The 20,066-nt window shown below is 35.5% G+C and overlaps 1 protein-coding gene across 2 annotated transcripts in view; it reads left to right on the top strand.

The window, feature by feature from the left end:
* The window catches only part of LOC131063332 (vacuolar protein sorting-associated protein 26A), a 97,589-nt gene that overhangs the window by 68,951 nt on the left and 8,572 nt on the right, over positions 1-20,066 (top strand). For both annotated transcript variants that reach the window (XM_057997114.2, XM_057997115.2), the window contains exon 9: positions 15,566-15,632. In XM_057997114.2, coding sequence (XP_057853097.1) covers positions 15,566-15,632 — 67 coding nt within the window. The remainder of the gene's footprint in view (positions 1-15,565; positions 15,633-20,066) is intronic.

The raw sequence follows: 20,066 nt of genomic DNA, 5'->3' as shown, positions 1-20,066 counted from the left end.
AGGAAAATAAAAATGAATTTTAGTGACTTTAAAACTGTGTTATAACATATTGACTACCATTCTCTTTGTGTCGGACCCTTTTCCCTGGTACTTCTCTGTTTGTAATTATTTTTGATTTGTATCAACCTACTTTGGTCATTTTTAGACATTATATTAATCACTTAGCTTCATTCTTTCTTACTGTGTCCTATGGTTAGGTTGTTATCCTGAAGAATTATATGATCTATTTAATCAAGTTTACAAAGGTTTTATTTTTAGAATTTGGTCTTTGTAGTCTAAATGGTTACCCATTTGTGTATATTGAAGACTTACATCTCAAGAACCAATTTGATACAGGTGAGTGTTGTAGTCTCTATTCTGAGTACATTTTAGCAATTTTAAATTCCGATTACAGGTGCTGGTACAGCTGAATGTTTAAATGCTGATGAGCCAGCTATGAGCAATGTATGCTGGGGGAACCTGTGTTGATTTTGTAACTAGGTTAGGAAAACAAATGGATTCGGATTGCCTTAAAGGCAACATCCGAATCCTTATAGGGCTGGGCCTAAATGCATTAAGCTCACCAAACGTAGGGACACACCCCTTCATGTAACGTGTGGCCCTAAATAGGTGCGCTCCCCCTGCAATATAACTTAATCATTATTAGGACGCCAAAATAGGGCAAGACATAAGGTAACGTGTAAGCCTTATAATTGTAATTAAGTCTTGGCACCAAAACATAAGGTAAAGCCGACTTGAATTGGTCTCCACGCCACATATAAATAGAGATTCATTTGTATGCATTTACCACTCAGTTTTATCATCAATAATGTGAAGTTAGCTCTGCAAGTAATGTGAATTTCCAGTTGAAGATTAAGGCAAAGTCTATGCTGCTGTCTCTGCTCCTAAATAATGCAAGATCTGCCCACTCATTCTGGAGGTTAGCAAATCTTCATTGAAGGCAAGCGAACCACCTCTAAAGGTCAGTGAACCATCTTGGAAGGTCAATGCATCACCAGTAAAGGTCAGCGAATATCTTAGAAGGCCTGCAACTATTAGTGAAGGGATTGCAAATCTGGTTCAGACTGGAGCATCATCATATACCTGCCGAGTTCTGATTCAGACAACAAGTTCACCATTCCTTATCAGCTAAGTCTTTATATTTATGCCCTAAGGCATGATAATGCTGTAATTGTTACTGGATTTACATCAATCAAATCAGGGACACTTAATGCTGGGTTTTTCCTCCAAGAGGGAGGTTTTCCCAGGGTAGACTTGTGTTGTGTACACTTCTAGTTGTGTGTGTTGTTTCCTGTTACTGTGCATTATCATTTTTCTGTTCATTCTTGTAAATCTGATCACTAAAATCAACAACTTGGTGGTATAAGACTTTAAATGGCTACCCACTAATAGATTGATGATGGTAATGCTGGAGATGGAAGTGATATCGAGTTGGATGATTCTAATTAGCAAGTAAGCAATTGTCAAATATTTTTGTGATCCTAAGCAATGGTTATAGTTGAATGTTTAAATGCTAGCGATCCAGTGATGACTGATGTATATTGGCAAACCTGCTGGTGTAGGAACTTAAGAGGCCTTCCCCCTAACAGATTCGTGATGGTCAGGCCACACAACTTACAAATTGTGTGATAGATGAGAAATCACAAGAGTTTGAAAGACACTTGAGTGGCTGCCCTTTTGGAAACCTTGATTCTAGTGGAACCTATGGGCATTCAATTGAATCAGGAAGTCTTATCTGGGAACCATATGTTAAAATTTGGTTTGGTAATGATAGTAGTGCAACACGCACTAGGCTTCCACAACCTTGCTATTTTGTCATGTCCCTCCTTGATCACTATATATATCCTAAATGAAATAATAATTCTTATTAATTAATATAATAATTACCAAAAAATTGATTAGTTGAAACTTATTTATTTATTAATATTTATTACTAATAATATTTTTGAAATATTCAAATAAAAATAAATTAATATTATACTATAAAGATAATTTATATATATTATAAATTATAAACAAAATTTACATGTTCACTGTCATATCAGAAATAATTAAATGGTTTTAGAATTATGTCTTAATTAATAGGACTTCACAATTTTCTAACATTTAAACCTCCAGCCCAAATTCTCTTAATTGGCTAGTTTAGAGTCTCAACAATTTATTAAACCAAACTGCCCTCCAAAAGCCACGTAAGATAAAGAGGTGTATGATTAAGGGGAACAGAGAGACATTTACTACTTTGGCTATTTACTAAGTCAAAAGGCAAGTCTAGAAGACATCACCTTTAGGAAGCACGTGGCCATGAAGAGACATAACCCTCCAAGGTCAATTGAGGATATTTATTGTAGATTGGAACTTAAAAAAGAGGGTGGGTAGGGTAGAATACAAAAACGGAAAATTGTAGAAGAGAGTCAGATTTAAATCAGCAGGCAGTTCACACATGTACGCAATATCAAATACCTGCGACACCGTCCATAGGTTATGTCAATTTATTTTTCATGGTATCAGAGCATGGAAATTAAAAATTGCGAAATTTTTGTTAATTTTCGAAGTTTTTATTGAAGAGATTTTTTTAAAACTGTTTTTTTTGCAGATTCTTCTTCTCTTCCTGGGCAGATTTTTTTTGCAGGTTGAAAATTTTCCTAGGGTTTCTGCAATTTTTGACTAGGGTTTTGACCCTTCAGTTCTAGTCGAAATTTTATTTTGGTTGCAGATTCTTGGGTGGTTTTTTTGAGACCTCAACTGGGTCATCGTCAGATTTTTCTGGGTGCATTGTTTTCCGTGCCTCAATTTTTGAGCAGTCGGATCTGCATTCTGATTTCAGATTCTTGGTGGGTTTTTCAAGAGCTTTTCTGGGTTGGTCTCATATTTTTCTGGGTGCCTCGTTTTCCCTGCCTCAAATTTTGTGCCAACGAATTTTCCTTGGACTCTAATAACAGTCCACAATTTTTGCTAATTCTGTGGATGTCGGGAATTTTGGTGTCTTCTGGGCGCTGTTTATGTTGTACATCCGTCCTAGGATATCCACCCCTATATTTTTTGGTGAAAAAAAATCGTCAATATTTTTCTATTTTTTTTACAAAAAAAATCAGAGGTATTTTTTTATTTTCTGCAAGTTATAATTTTTTTTTGATTATTTTTCAGGAAAAATTTTAGGTTTAAGTTTGTGGAAAATTTTAATTTCTGGGTTTCTTCCAAACCTTGAAAATCGCGCCTCAGAATTCGTGCCAGAATTCTCCTCCAAGGTTTTAGATTTTTTGTGCAGCTGCTTCTATCTTGATATTTTTTTTAAAAATCAGATTTTTCTATCTCTTGCTTTGACTCAGTTGATCTTGATCAACCTTGATTTCTGTGATGGCATCTTTGACCAGCATCAATGTTGGAACATAGACAAACGTTCAACAGCTGCCACAACACCTGGAAACAATGCATGTTCACGATATCTGAATATCACTGCCTTGATTAGATTGATTTAGGCTAGACCTCGTCCTATGGGTCTCAGGATTTTCACTATTTTTTCTTGAAAAATTGTCTTATCGGTTTTTTGATTTTTTATACAAAAAATCATGGGAGGGTTTTCACGATTTTTTCCTCAAAAATTGTTTGCAAGGTTAATAATTTTCCCTTAAAAATTATCTCATCTCTAATCTGCGATATTCGTGTAAGATTTTAGTTATTTGGGTTTTACCCTTTTTTTTCACAAAAACGATGATTTGTAATCTCAGATTTCTTGGTTTTTTGATTTCTCCTCAAATTCTCCTCAAAATCGTAAATTCTCTTTTTGAGGGTTCCTATTTTAGGGTTTAGAAGTGTTCCCTTAAAAATTATTATCTGTCATTCGTAAAGCTTGCGTGGGATTTCTAGGTTTTCACGATTTGTTCTTCGAAAATTGTTTGCTGGTTTTTAGGATTTTTTCCTCAAAAATCATCTGTAATACGCGAAGTTCGCGTGGGATTTGTGATTCACGAAGTTCTTTGGTTTTGATTGATTTTTCTCCTCAAAAATTGAGCTTTGTTGCAGTTAGTTTGGGTCGCACCTGCCAGGGTGAACATCTGCAACCGTGGTATCTTGCAATCAGTTTTGGAGTTGGTACTCTTTTGCAAAAGGGTTTGCTGATTTTTGTTGTGAAATATGGATCGAAGAATAATGATAGTGATTCTGGAAGATTGATTGCCGTGAGTTATTGATCATCTCCATCATTGAATCCGGTTTAAATACAAGAGGAAAGGTTGCCTACCTATGGACATGCCCCTACGGAGGCAACCGTTCATAACAATTAGTTTGTTTATGTTTAATTTCCGAACTGTATGCTCTGTTAATATATCACTCTCCAGATAATAACCGATTTACCATCAGTTAGATTCATGAGGGCTATATCTTAACACTCTCTCTTAGCAGGAGTGGATCTAAGTAATTTTCTTGGGAGCATATTCTGTCATGACTTCCGACACAATTCAGGACAACATTTAATATAGTCTTGTCATGACAATAAACTCAATATCATGATATCCGACTCATTCTGGGACAATCACTTAAGAAGTCAATCATGAGATGATCACATACTTTAGGATCAAGATATCCGACACAGTCCGGGACAACAACTTAATGTAGTCAATCTTGACACTTGGTCAACTATTGTCAAGATTGTCACCTTGAAATAGTAACCTTAAACATAAGAAGATCGTCATCTTCTTGAACACAGTTAGAATATTGCAATATACATTTTATTTATTTATTCATGAACAAATTACACATGGTAGGAATTTCATCCTAATAATCTCAATTATAATCTAGTCATACCAAGTTTACTTCTGAAGTATTCTATCTTCAATCTTGCAAGTGGCTTGGTGAAGATATCAACATTTTGTTCTTCAGTACTGATGTACACTAGTTTTATGACGTTTCGATCTACCATATCTCTTATGTAGTGATAAGGGATCTCAATATGTTTGGATCGATCGTGAAAAACTGGATTTACTGAGAGCTTGATATAGCTCTGATTATCACAGTGAATTATTGTTGAATTTAGAGTTTTTCCAAGTAATCCAAATAATAACTTTCTTAGCCATACCGCTTCACGAGCTCACATGGAGGCTGCCATATATTATGCTTCGGTGGAGCTTTGTGCAATTGCTGACTGTTTTCTGCTGAACCAAGATATCATAGCAGAACCAAGACTGAAGCAACACCCTGTAGTACTTTTACGGTCAGTGGTACTTCCGGCCCAATCAGAATTAGAATATCCTTCAAGATGAATCTCAACATTTTCATGCTTTAAGCCAAGTCCGATTGTGCCTCGTAAATATCTTAGAATGTGTTTAGCAGCCATTAGATGTATCTTCTTAGGTTCAAACATGAAGTGACTTAATACATTTGTAGCATAGCAGATATTAGGACGAGTATTTACCAAATACATGAGTGAACCGATGATTTGTCTGTAGAGTGTGGGATCTGTAGGTTCTGAATCTTCTGCCTCAATTTTTCAGCTTGTGCAAATTAGTTTCCATTGGTGTAGCTAATGGCTTACATTGCATCATCCCAAATCTAGTTAGAATATCTGTGGTGTACTTTCCTTGATTTAGGAAGATGTAGTTTTTCTTCTGCCATACTTCTAATCCCATAAAATAATGTAGAAGCCCTAGATCCTTCATAACGAATTCTGCTGCTAGATCTTGCTTACATTTTTCAATGAGATTATCCTCTCCTGCTATCAAAAGATCATCCACGTAAAGGACCAATATAATCATATTCCCATTTGAAGCCTTGAAGTAGATGTTGGGATCTGCTAGGTTCTTGGAGTACTCTAGTTTGGAGAGATAGTTGTCTATCCTTGCATACCAGGCCCTAGGTGCTTGTTTTAACCCATAGAGAGCTTTCTTTAGTTTACAAACATAGCAATTTTTATCACGTATGGTGAATCCTTCTGGTTGTTCTATATATACTTCTTCTTCAATTGAACCATTTAGGAAGGCAGTCTTTACGTCCATTTGGTGAATTTTCCATCCTTTGGATGCTGCAATTGCAATGATTGTTCTTATTGACGTATACCGAGCAACTGGGGCAAATGTCTCTTCATAATCAATTCCTGCTTTCTGAGAGAATCCCTTGGCCACAAAGCGAGCTTTATGTTTTTCAATGCTGCCATCAGATGCATATTTGATCTTGAATAACCACTTGGATGAGACAACTGATTTGTCTTTTGGTCTAGGCACTATATCCCAAACATCATTCTTTAGTATAGATTGATATTCTTCAACCATAGCATCTTTCCAAGCCTGTTTTGATAAGGCTTCTTTGACATTTGTTGGTTCAGAATTTGTGAGTTCGGTTAGAAGTGCAGCATAACATTTTAGAGTTCTTGTTCTCTTATTTTCTTTGGAAATATCATTTGGTTCTACATTATTCTCTTCAATCATTTTCCTTGCCCATAGAGGTCTTTTCTTGTTATTGAGTGTTTCAATATTTTCATCAACAAGAGGTTCAGAAGCTCTTATGATGTCCTCCCTCTCAGTGTCTGAAGGTTCGGAATTTTCTATGATATTCTCCCTCTCAATCTCAGTTATGTGATCTTCTTCTTCTTTAGTAATGTGATCATCCTTAGGTTCTTTGAGTGTAGTGTTTTCTTCAAACTTTACATCTCTACTTATCTCAACAGATTTTTTCCTTGGAATGTAAATGCGATATCCTTTAGTATTTTCACTATAGCCAATGAAGATACCTCTTTTTCCGGATGGTTCTAGTTTTGTCCTCTTTTCTTTAAGAACATGAATATATATGGGACAGCCAAATATCCTTAAATGACTTAAGTCTGGTTTGTTCCTTGTAAAAGCTTCTTCAGGAGTTATGTTTTCTAGAACTGAGTGCGGACATTTGTTTTGAATGTAGATTGCTGTATTTGAAGCTTCTGCCCAGAATGAAGTGTGTAAGTTTTGGTCATGCATCATGGCTTTTGCTGCTTCAATTATGGTTCTGTTCTTTCTTTCTGCTACTTCATTCTGTTGTGGATTATATGGTACAGTATACTCCCTCTTAATCCCAACAGAATTACAAAAGTCTTTGAAGTTGTCAAATGTATATTCTCCCCCATTGTCGGATCTTAACACCTTAATTTTCTTCCCTGACTGGTTTTCTACTAGTGCCTTGAATTCTTTGAACTTAGATAGTACTTCATTTGAGTCTTTGCACTTTAGAAAATATATCCATGTTTTTCGAGAGTAGTCGTCAACAAAGATTATGTAGTATAAGTATCCAGTTAGGGATGGTGTTGACACAGGACTGCATAGGTCTGAGTGAATTAGTTCTAAAATAACTTTTGATTTGTGCTCGCTTGAGGGTAAAGAAACTTTCACATTCTTTCCCAAGGCACATCCTTTGCAAATGTCTGTGTGTTCAGATATTAGTTGGGGCAGTCCTGAAGTAATCTTCTTTATGTTGGATAGAGCACTATATCTTAGGTTTCCTAATCTTTTGTGCCATAATTCATTATTATTTGAAACTTCAAGATTTAGTGCTTCCTTTTGATCATTGCATAGTTTGTATAGGCTACCATCTCTTGAACCTACTGTTATGGCATTTTTGATATTTGTATTTTTAGGCCAGAGTAGAACTTTATCTTCATTGAAGGTAACCCAATATCCTTGATCAGCTAGGCCTGAGATTGAGACTAGATTTCTTTTTATTCCAGGTACAAACAGAACATCCTTTAATTGTAGAGATACTCCATTTCTTAGTTTGATAGTACAGTTCCCAATTCCTTTCACAGGATATGTGGAGTTATCTCCAATAGTAACCTCTTCACTTGAGTGCCTGTTAAGTGTTTCAAACTGATTTCTGAATCCAGTTATATGCCTTGATGCTCCACTGTCTACGATCCAAGTGTTTTTATTTGTATTTATTTCGCTTGATAGGGCTAAGAAGAAAAGTGAGGTTTCTCCTTTGACTTCGGCTAGAGTAGCTTGTGTTTTCTTCCTTTCTGGGCAATTTCTGTGAGTGTGCCCATATTTGTCGCATTTGTAACACTGAATTTTAGACATATCTCTTTTCTGATGGTTTTTATTTCCTCTCTTCCGTTTGGCGAACTTTTTTTTTTTGTTGAAGGTATTTGTATTAAGTGCTTGGATTTCTCCTTCTTTATTTGGCCCTAATCCTCTTGAGATTAGTCGAGATTCCTCTTGAATGCACTCATTCTTAAGTTGTTCAAATTTGGGTAAGGGGGGTGTTCTGCTAATACATTGAATGTAGGATTCCCATGAAATTGGTAATCCTCTCAGGGCTATGAGAGAGATTTCTTGATCATCTACCTCATTTCCAATAGTTTGTAATTGGTCTTTTACTTCAGATATCCTTGAAAAGTATGTAGATATTGTATCATCTTTATTCATCTTTATGTTTAAAAGTAGTTGTTTCAAGGTTAACATTCTGCTCACATTGTTAACTTCATATGTATTTTTAATGGTTTTAAATACTTCATATGCTTTAGGCAGTCTGGCTATAGATGGAAGAATATGATCTTTGATTGAGTCAATAATTATTTTCTTTGCTTTATTATTACGCCTTTTCCAGGTAGATTTCTCTGGTTCATCATTTGGCATGTCTAGATTTTCTTCTATGTAAGACTCTAATTCTAGTTCTTCAAGAATGGCAATGATTCGTATCTTCCAGGAAACGAAGTTGGAGCGTATATAGCCTCTGCGTCGATTTGTTATTTACTTCCAATAAATGCTTATGAGTAATATGGCTATCTAATTTATTCTCTTAATATGCTGGCTCTGATACCATGTTGTGAAATATGGATCGAAGAATAATGACAGTGATTCTAGAAGATTGATTGCCATGAGTTATTGATCATCTCCATCATTGAATCTGGTTTAAATACAAGAGGAAAGGTTGCCTACGTAGGGACATGTCCATACGTGGCAGTTGCCACGTATGGACATGCCCCTACGGAGGCAACCGTTCATAACAAATAGTTTGTTTATGTTTAATTTCCGAACTGTATGCCTTGTTAATATATCACTCTCCAGATAATAACCGATTTACCATAAGTTAGATTCACGAGGGCTATATCTTAACAATTTTTTCCTCAAAACCATTGTTTCAGGCTTCAATAAGTCGTGTGTGCCAGTTTTCTAATTTGCGTGTGAAGGCTACATTCGCTTGGATGGCTTTTGGTACTCTTGGTCATTTACATTCTGCAGATCCTGGGAGGGTCTCCGTAGCAGCAAAGTGTTCTTTGCATCTGTGATCATAACACCTACAGTGTTTTCTGTAGGGTATTGAGTATGATGACCATTGGGGAGGGTGTTAAAATAATATTAATATCTTCTATAATGGTCATCTTCTATTTTTAGTGGTCATCTTCTATTTTTAGTTGTGGACTCATTTAGCTTTTTAGTTATTTAGCTTTCATGCTTAATTTAGCGTTTAGCTCTTTAATCTTTACTTTAACATTATGTTCCAATTATAGAACATCGTCTTGTAACCTCTATATATACGTGTGTATATCGTTCAATGTAATCATCCGATTATTGAATCATTCATTCAATTTATTTTTCAATAATTGTATCAAGATTTAAAAGGTATAACTGCTATCAGAATTATAAGATACAGTCAAATTGTTATCAGATTTAATAGGTATAAATGCTTAGGATCGAGGACTAATGAATCAGTGTGTTAAGAACAACAAATTGGTAATTAGAGTAGCATCCTATAGGAATTGCTCTGAAGTGAATCATTTGTATTTAGTTAACACTAACAGATTGGTTAAATTGGGAAAGACACAATTTGGAGAAGGCAATGCCAAGAGACAAGGGACATGTCTTTTGGAGCATCCATTTTCACCGTTTATGAGGACTGTCCAAATCATTTGGAAAAAGGATGATGGAATTGGAAACTTATTAACTCTTATTCATATACTTGGATCTGCTCTTTGAGCACCTACCTAATTGGCTCTTATTGGCTGCAAGCACATCAACCACAGATCAGAATTGTTATTAAGTTCCAGACAGTAACATCTTGGTTCTGGGTGGTATACTCGGGAATGTGCTAATTATATAAAACCTGATAATTTTTTTATACAGGATTTAATAATAATATAATAATATTTAATAGTAATGTTAATATAGACTATAATACATAAGGCAGTCATACTTGATCTTATATACAGTGGCAGACCAGATCTGACTCATGTCAGATCTGTCTGCTGTTGCAGCTATTAGATTGCCTAATGATTAGAGTTTTAGGAATTGGCAGTGCTAATTGTTTATATTGTAAAGAATATAATTTGATTTTATGTATTAATTTATGTATATATATAAGGGTGATTAGACCAATAACAATATTAAATTGTATAATCAGAAAGAACTTAATAATAGAAAATAATATAATGATTATAATTATTATAATACTTTATAAGAACTGCTCTGCTGTAAAATATATATCTTATAATACTATCAGACAATAAATACAAGTATATATAAATATATAGAAATAGTAATTTGAATGAACATTTTACTGATTGAACCGTGGATTTGATTCATGTTGAGATGGCTTTGTCTCCTACTTAAGTTAGTTAAATGTATATAAATAGATTAACTATGGTTAAACAGGCCTAAACTAGTAGGGTACATTACATATTTCCTAGTTAAACATGGAGGAAGCAAGCTTCCTTGTATTATATCTTGAAAAGCATGTTGGTATAGGTATTTTATACACCTTGCAATTCCAACTTCCGATTTATTATTTGTGAGTCCTCATGGAAAAGGGTGTCCAACAATGGCTTGATCATTATTGTCATGTATACATGCCTTATTATGATGTGTGTAACAAAATATCTTGGCATGGAGGATGTATAAAAGAATCGATGATAATGATAGTGGTGTAAGAGAATCAGTGACAGATAAGGGCATGATTATAGATAGTTACATTGTTGACTAGGAATCTTCAACAATTTTATGATGTGTCAGAGCATCTTTGAAAGATAATCGAGCCAAAATGAACCACACAATTTGGTGAGTGGATAATGATGGAGTTATTGCAAGCTATGATGATATAAGAGTATCTATCGAGTGTAGCATGTTAACTCATCTTGGGAGTTAGGCATGAAACTTGGGCCTTTGATTTGGGTGCCATTTTTAGGTCATGGTATTGGTCTATAGTTTGTGGTTTACTACTCATGCTTTCATAGATTGTTTCTATTATTTATTTAATGCTAGAGATGAAGGTTTCATAGTGAGTATGTAGGCATTACTATCCTATTAGAGTACTCCATATATGGTGTTGGTGATTCTTTTGTGAGGGCATGTGTATGAGCATTGTAGTGTGACTACTTTTTTTTGGAAATACGATTGTGTTATAGTTGTTTATTGAGAATATGTAATTTCTTATAATTGTATGATTATTTTATCTTGCACATTTCTCCCATGGATTAGTGTAGAAAGTGTTTCAATGCATTAGCTTTTTTTCATTTGGTATAAGAGCTTGATCAACTTGGGCTCTAAGTGCTAGGAATTTCTTTTTTGGACTAATATTGGTTTGAATGGGAGCATGAGGAGAGGAGATCTTGTTTTGGGGAAGATGTTAAGCACTTCTAGACTAGAGATGAAAAGATTTAGTGACACTAACTTTAAGTTGTGGAAGCTCAACATAGAGGATTTGCTCATAGAATAAGATTTGTGGGTTGGAATATTGTGGTTCAAACTAGTTGCAATGTCATTGGATGATTGGCAGTATTGAATAAAAAGGTGAGAAGCACCTAAATGTGTTCAATATGATTGTGATCCAGTTACAATCTGTGAGTATGAAGATGGAAGGAGAAGATCAATGTATGATCCTTTTATGTTCTTTGTGAGATTAGAGGGACGACTTATTATGGCTTTCGGGAGCACTACTTCAAATTTTGTACTTGATATGATCATGATTGCTCTTGGAGGAGATGAGGTAGAAGGCCATTGAATGCACAAAGGAAGCCTTGGTTGCATGTGGATGGTCAAAAGAAAAAGAAAAGGACAATAAGAGGGATAAGAGCAGATCTAGATCTTGAGGGAGATCTAAGTCTCGTGAAAATTCCAATGCAAAGTGTTGAAATTGTAACAAGATGGGCCACTTGAGAAGAAATGACGAGGAGAAAAAGAAGAAAAAGTAAAAATTTGATAAATCTTCTGAAGAGAATGCATGTGAGGGTGCATGGATGGTTAATTTTGGAGCTTCTTTTCACATGAATTCCATTACGAGTTGAATTTGTAAGATGGTTTGATCTATGTTGCTCACAAAGGGAGTTTGTTGGTATGTGTGGTAAAGAGATTTGCAAAGTATACACTTTAGTCATCAAATCTGTAGTGGAAAATTTGGGTTGTGTCAAGTTTTGATGGTTGTGCATTTTGGGTACCTAAGCGGACTCTTATGTCAGAGAGCAAGTTACCCACTAAGAAGACAATGCTATGGCACTAGCACATGGGCTATATAGATGAGGAAGGCCTACAAAACTTGAAAAGTAAAAAATGTTGTAGAGGAGTTTGTGATGTCCCCTTCTAGTTGACATCTGTTAGCTTGGTAGATTAGCCTATCACCGACCCTCGTAGGCTAATAAGATTGAATAGAGGGTCCTTTGAGGGATGCAACTTCTCCAGTGGTTAGAGTTTTGCAGGGTTGGCTTTCGTTTGGCTTCATTTGGACTCCGTATGCTCAACTTTCTATTTATAGTAAGTCAGGATTTGATAGAGAGGGACCCTTACTAATTTAAGTAAGGCGTTTGCTCATGTGTGGCTTCATCTTAGTTCCCAGTTCAGACGGTGTTAGTTGAGTATTAATGGAGATATTAATGTTTATTTAGTTTAAATAAACATTAATGTTTTGAGCTTATGGAGATATTATAACATTAATGTTATAATATAATTTTATATTATAACTTAAGTAAGGGTCCAAATATCATTAAAGGGGACCATTTAATTAATTAATTGTGGCTCTTTTACCAAGGTGAAATATTAAATGGCAAAGTGAAAATATTATATCATTAAATGTCATTTAATATCATTAATGGATTTAATGCCTTATTGGAGAAAATCGAACCTTCATGGGAAATATATATAAGGCTTTTGAAAAGAAGAGAAGTGTGATTGATCATTGTTATTTTTGATGAGAAGACTTGTCTCTTGGCTTTGGAGAAGAAGCTCGGGTTTCTGCAGCTTGTTCAGAGTATTGACATTGGAGAACATGAAGACTTCATTGCATCAGCAATCTGAGGGTGTGAGATATTCATCTGAAGTTGCTCCTAGGGTTGGCTTCATCCAGAAGTTGACATTGTGCTGATTGGAGATTTATTTTCAGATTTATTGGCATAGCTGAGGGCATATGTGTATGGCAGACTGAGAACATCATACAGAGAGGGTTTATTTGCTGCTACAGTGTCACGCTACAGTACCTTGCCAATTTTGTGGTCTTTGTGGAGACCAAATTGGAGATGTTTGTTCAGATTTATGATGAAGATTGAATAAGGAGTCTTTGGCTGCTACTTCTACATTCTGCAAACCCTTGTAGCCACCTTCATCACCTACAGATTGGGGTCGATTGATATTCCGGGTGACATTCAACATTGATCAGCTACTTAGCTTTCATGCCAACTGATTGCTTAAATGCCTAATGGCTGTAGGTGTACTTTGGGATGCATGATTAGTGTTTGTCTTAATGTCTACTAGTTGTACTAGTTAATTTCAGTCATTTCATGTGTGTGTAATGTCTAAAACAGCTAGCATATCTTTTCTATAACAACTTTGCATTCTTAGAAGCTTTCCATAACTTCATTTGCAGCCTACAAACCCAAAGAAGACAAATAAAGAATTCACTACAGTGGCTTCAAACATTGTATGCCAAGTGTTTGACAATATTCCTTGGGGTTCAAATAAGCGAAATAGGGTCAGATTAGCCAAGGGATACTACAGAGTTGATAGATTGTTCTCTTAAATTTTAGTTTTGTAAACATTGTATATATGGAAAACATATTGTGTTCAATTCTATTCCAACTCTCATAAATCTTTTAGATTGTTAGATCCTATTCATTTTGATATATATGGTCCAATAAATATTCCTTTGTTATCCAAGTTGTTTTAATATGTATCATTTATTGATTATTATTTTGGAAGAACATGGTTGCATTTTATCAAGAACAAATTTAGGGCTTTCTTGGAGAATCAAATTGGGAGAAATCATCAATATGTTTGGGATTGACAATGGCTGTAAGTTTGTCTTGCAAAGTTTGATAGATTCTATTACTTGTAAGAAGAATGATATTGAAAGACATTAGATAACTCCATACACTCTTCAATGAAATGGAGTTATAGAGCACATGGACATGACTTTATGGGGATGGATAGGAGTATGCTTAATGGGGCCAAATTGGAGAAAAATGTTTGGGCATAACAGGTTTTTATGGCATGGTACTTGATTAATAAGTCTCGTACATTAGCACTTGTGGATAAAACTCCTATGGAGGTTTGGATGGAAAAGGGTTTTCAACATCTTCATATGTTTGGTTGCAAGGCATATGCTAATGTGTGTAGGGAGATTCAGTCAAAGTCGGGTGATAAGGTTGTGAAATGCATCTTCATTGCTTATGGTGTCAGTGTGAAAGGGTACAAACTTTGGGATCTTCTGGTTGAGAGAGTTTTGTATAGTCAAGGTGTTATATTTAGAATCAGACCTGTTCCTATAGTTGTGCAAGAAGAGGAGGATGAGAATTTAGTTATTGGACCAAAACCAAAGACTAGAAGAAAAAACTAGAAAATGGGAAAAATCAGACCTTCTCCTTTGTGATGTAGAGGATTGGGACAGATTCTGTTAGGTAGTGGGGAAATCGGAAAATTCACATATAGTATTTCTATTTTTGTAAAGTCAAAAGTCACGTATAGGTCTGTTTTTAGAAATTCACAAGTCAAGCAGCATTCATGTTACCAAAATTTTCGAGTTTTAGAAACTTTATTCTCCTAGAATCATCCTTATATAGCTCTATATATATAAAAAATAGGTACCTAATGCAATGAAGGTACATCATGCAGTTTTGTTACAATTTTTCTCTCTTGCTCATTGTTGTTGCAGTTGTCTCTTTAGCACATATTGTTCTCTTACCTAATTGCTAGTTCTAGGTAAATTGCAGATACCTAGTAGAGTGTATCACATATTGCATGTCTTTGATCTGTTGCTGTAGCTCTTATGTTCTTTACAATGTAGAAAGTAAGCCTTTTGTGCAGATTTTCTATTGCTTGATGAGCCTTTTGTTTTCACAAGCCTCATCTGATTGAGTTATCAACTAGGTTATAATGTGTTTTGCAGGGAGATATTGGTTTAATTGTTTTTACTTTAATGCTAACAGTTGCTCATTTAAAATTGCCCAGAAATAAGTGAGTGTTTTCCCAACCAGTTTTTTAAGATTGTGGTTCCTCAATTATGCTATTGCTTTGTTGTTTTGATTTCAAATGTAACAGTTGGTTCGCATTAATGTTTTGTATCTCATGGTTCATCATAGAGCTCGAGATCTTTCAGTATCATTAAAATCTTCCGGTCTCTGATTTTGCAGATATATTCTGAAGGTTACAATCAGTCGTAACTATGTCAGTAACATTGTAGAGTACCAGGACTTTTGGGTAAATCTTCTTGGAACTTACTATTTTATAGTTAATGAATATGCATTATTGGAAATTTATCATGAAAGTCTTTTAGTTAAATGGAAAGGTCATTTGTTTGTTTGTAGGTCAAAATCAAATGGAGTTGTTATCTCGAAAGTTTTTCAGATTTTCTTGGGTTATCAGTTTGCTTTAGGTCTGTTTTAGAGTTTGTTTCAGAATTGCTTAGTTGTTCACACATGAACAGCTGATATATTAAATTAGAATACAAGATATGGCTATTGCTTTCCTTTAAGTATTGCTATACAACCAAAGGTTTTACAGCTTGTAATCTTGAGTCTGATCTCATTGGAATTGCTATATTAGTGATGTGGGTTACAAACCGGAGCTTTTGGCAACATTTTGTGATGCCCAATTTACATTGGGACACTTGTTCCTTGATTTATGCCCTATCCAACTTGAAGGGTCCATTCTCTTTTCAACAATGCTATAACTCATTAATAAAACAAGAAATTATATAGAACTTAAATTGGGTACTCCACCATACACATTGTCATAGCTAGAAATGTTTAAAAAGTGATTGTCTAGGTTTTGGGGGCAGGAGGTTTCCTTCTTGTCCTCAGGGCAGCCAAGGGACACCCAGACGATTGACCAGTTTTTGGGGCAGTAGAGAATGCTCTAGGCAAGGGGGAATGCCTGATGACCCAGGGACTTCGCACAGACATTTTCTCTAGTAGGCGTTTGTGGAGGGATAATGGGGATCTGCAATCCCATCTCTGAAACTCTGGGTTTTTTCCAGGGGAGGGATGCATCCCAGGGGAACACTCAGCCAAGGTGCCATACCTGACTATACCCAAAAGTCCCTTTGATTTTTTGGCATGCCAAATATGTGATAATTTAGTGCTCTTGTCATCTATATCATATCCAAAAGATTTAAACCCTAAAATGTTAAAAATCCTTAATTTTTTATGCATATAGGGAGGTTGGAGTTGTAATGTGGATTTGATGTTTGATGTTTGCAGAGATTTCAGAGGCAGAGTGGAGGCATTTGTTGAGATAATTTCCTGCATTCATGTTGAAAAAAATTAAATCTTTGCTCATGATCTCCTTCCATGAATCTACTCCATGCTTGTTTTTCCCCATTTTTTTATACAACAATTGTTACTATTTGTTCTGCTGAGTGCTTCATGCCTCTAAACTGTTTGTTCATGACAATTTTAAATATGTTTTAAATATTTATTGCAATGTTTGTTTTGCTGCTCTGTTTAGCCCTTAGGCTTTTCACGGCATGTCTATTATATTTTTTCAATAATTTTTTTCAATATGTTAAAACTTAGGTTGAAAGTTAATTTTTAATTTTATATTATTTAAGCATTTATGTTCTAAAAATAACAGCCATATAATTCTGTGTCATTTTGGCATGTTTTAATATAAAAAATAACAGCCATTTTTTTTTTATGTTTTGAAAATAATTAAGTTGAATATCATTTTTTGAAAATCTTATGATTATTTTTTTTTTTATTAAATTAGATTTGTTAGGTACATAATTTTTTTTTTTGATAAATAAAAAGTAGGTCTACCCTCGCTATATATATTCATAATAACAAAAGGTCTTGACACAGTTAGAAAATTTTAGCTGAAAATTGAAGCACAAGATCAATGAATAGCCTATATACAAAAGAAGATACATAAAAATACAGAACCAACCGTTCTTTGGTTTCCTCAAAATTTAGCTTGATCCTGCCAAGTGCTAGGGGCATTTGCTTTGTTTTACTGCCTCAGCCAACCCCATTGTCAGGAATTCCACATAAGGTATTCAGCGAAAGTTTTGCAGCCAAAGCATCAGTTGGGATGATACTGCCCTCTTTTGATGGCCACACCTAAATCAATTCTCTGATAACCTTCTAATCTTCCCAATTACTACATCCATTGTGGTCTCCCCTTTAAAAATTCTGCTATTTCATTCCAATCAAATATTTTAAGTGACATCCAGTGATGACAAGCAGGGCTGCTATTCCAAGTTTGGCTAAGATGGAGTTTTTTCATGTGGGTATGCCACGATAACAACCATTTAAGAGGAAAGGGAGGCATTATAGATAAACCAAAAGATGAGAGGAAATAACCCTATATTTTCCATTAAAATTGACAATGAATCAACATGTGGTCAGTGCTTTCCTCATGGCTTTTACAAACAATGCATCATGAAGTCAGAATTTTCCTTAGAAAGTATTTTATTCTGGATAGCTACCATATAAATGCATTAGCTATTGGTAACCTAGTTCTGTTCCAAATTAATTTCCATTAGAAAGCTTAAGGAGGATCCCTTTCCAAGGCAATCTTCAACTTGTGCCCATCTATAACAATATACCTGCCAGATTTTGACACCATTCACACTAAGGAGTCCTCTTTGTTTAAGAAGTAAAAAGGTCTTGCCTGAGCTCCAAATCCTTGTCTGACACGTAAATTTGTGGGGTATATTCAACTTTTTTCAACTTCTCTTTCCCTTGCTTCCTTTCCACTATTCTCTTTGCATCATATCTTTATCTTATTGAGATTCTCATCTATTCCCAAAGGATTTGGGCTGAGCCATGACTCAGATGAAGGTCTTACTTGATTTCCTCTCCCAACTGACCACCTCATCCAAGGCTTTAACAGTTCAAAGAGCCAGTAAGGAATCTAGTTTGACTGGACTTTAGAACCATATTGGTCTTCCTAGGCATTGGAAGAATAGATACCATATAAATGTGACTAGATTGCAAGCAGGATTTTAATCTAAATCCTACCAACAAAGGAGAGCCAGTTGCTCTTCCATCTGGCCAGGTTCTTCAATGGCTTCATCAATCACATCTTGCCAAATTGCCACTTTATTCCTAGTTATGTACCTGCGAAGTGTCCAATTTCTATATTTAACACAACAAATGGTATTTTGGATACATCTGCTAATGTTAAAGAAGAAGATTTTTGGATTTTTCATTGTTTATCTTCTGACCTGATGCTTTTCCATAAAGGTCCAATGCTTTCTTGAACTCCATAGTCTCCTTCAAATTAGCCACACCTACAAGGCCTGTGCTATCTATGAATTGTATGTGATATATTTTCATAGAGTTATCAATACCTACAGTTCACTAAATTCTACCCGCAGCTTTAAGAGAGGTCAGTGTCATGCCCCCTCCCAATTTGAGATCGCAGCACTTGTAGTTCAGATCACAGCCTTATTTGAATTACAGCTCCTTAAAGTTTAACATTGGCAATATTAAATCGAATCACCAAGATAATAAAGGTATTTAAATAAACTTAAAATTAAGAAGTCATTGGCAGCGATTTATTACGATAATAGATAGTTTCTATTTATTGTTAATGGTTATCTACTATAATATTCTGTAAATACTTAGTTAGCTGTTAGCTAGAATAGAATGTTTCTATTCTTCACGATTGTTTCCTAAGGAAACATCGTCTTTCTTCTTGTATATAAAGATCTATTGATCTCTGTTAATATCAAGCAAATATTTTACCAGTTACTTCGTAATATGGTATCAGAGCCTGATAAAGAATTTGTGAATTCTTTTCTGAGATTTTTCGAGCCTCTTGGTTTTGCTGCAAATTTTCGGAAATTTTTTGTTTTCAAAAGATTTTCAAACAAAAATTCATGTAGAATTTTTCCCGTGTTTTTGAAATCTTCTATTTTCGAAATTTGTTCTTGGCGAGGTTGTTAAGGACTGCGTTCATCTCGTGTAACAAGATTCTTCCTGTTTGCAGGGTCGTACTAGCGCGACCTCCCCGTATCTGCAAAATCGCGGAGTATTTCTGCGCGGCCTGCTCGATTGACTCTATCACGCGACTTGCATTTTTGGCGACCTCTTGGGACGTTTGTTTGATACTTCCGCCGTCAGTTTTGTTTGTATTGCGCGTCACCCCGTGCGTGTCTTCTGCTTGTCGCGACGACCCATCGTGTCTGTCTGGCGAGGGTTTTCGGCGCAGTATAGACCTGCCATTTTTCTGCAACCTACAACTTGGTCAAACCCGTGTTTTTTGACTTTCGGCTAGGGTTTTGACCCTCCAGATTCAGTTGAAATTTTTTTCTGAGCACAGACTTGTGGTGGGTTTTTCGCAGTGTTCCACGGAAATGCGTTTCCCCCTCCCAGGCCCAAGTCCCCCTGTCCCTGAAACCCATCCCTAAAACTTTTTCCCTTTGTCCCCCTGTCCCCGAAGCCTGTCCCCGCGTCCCCCCGTCTCCCCGTCCCCAGCGGTCGTGGAACACTGGTTTTTCGAGAGCTCAATTGGGCTATCGTTTGTTTTTTTGGGTGCCTCAATTTTCGAGCCAACAGATCCAGATTCTGACATCATATTCTTTTTGGGTTTTTCAAGCTCTCTTTTGGGCACCCCTTCATTTTTTTGGGTCCTCCGACATTTTGCCTTAAAGTACGTGCCTTCTCAGGTTTTCACGTTTTTCACAGA

The sequence above is a fragment of the Cryptomeria japonica genome, chromosome 3 (assembly GCF_030272615.1).
Source record: "Cryptomeria japonica chromosome 3, Sugi_1.0, whole genome shotgun sequence".
In the NCBI taxonomy this organism is placed as follows: Eukaryota; Viridiplantae; Streptophyta; class Pinopsida; order Cupressales; family Cupressaceae; genus Cryptomeria; species Cryptomeria japonica.
The sequence above is the reverse complement of the archived record's forward strand: the minus strand, read 5'-3'. Positions and strand labels throughout refer to the sequence as shown.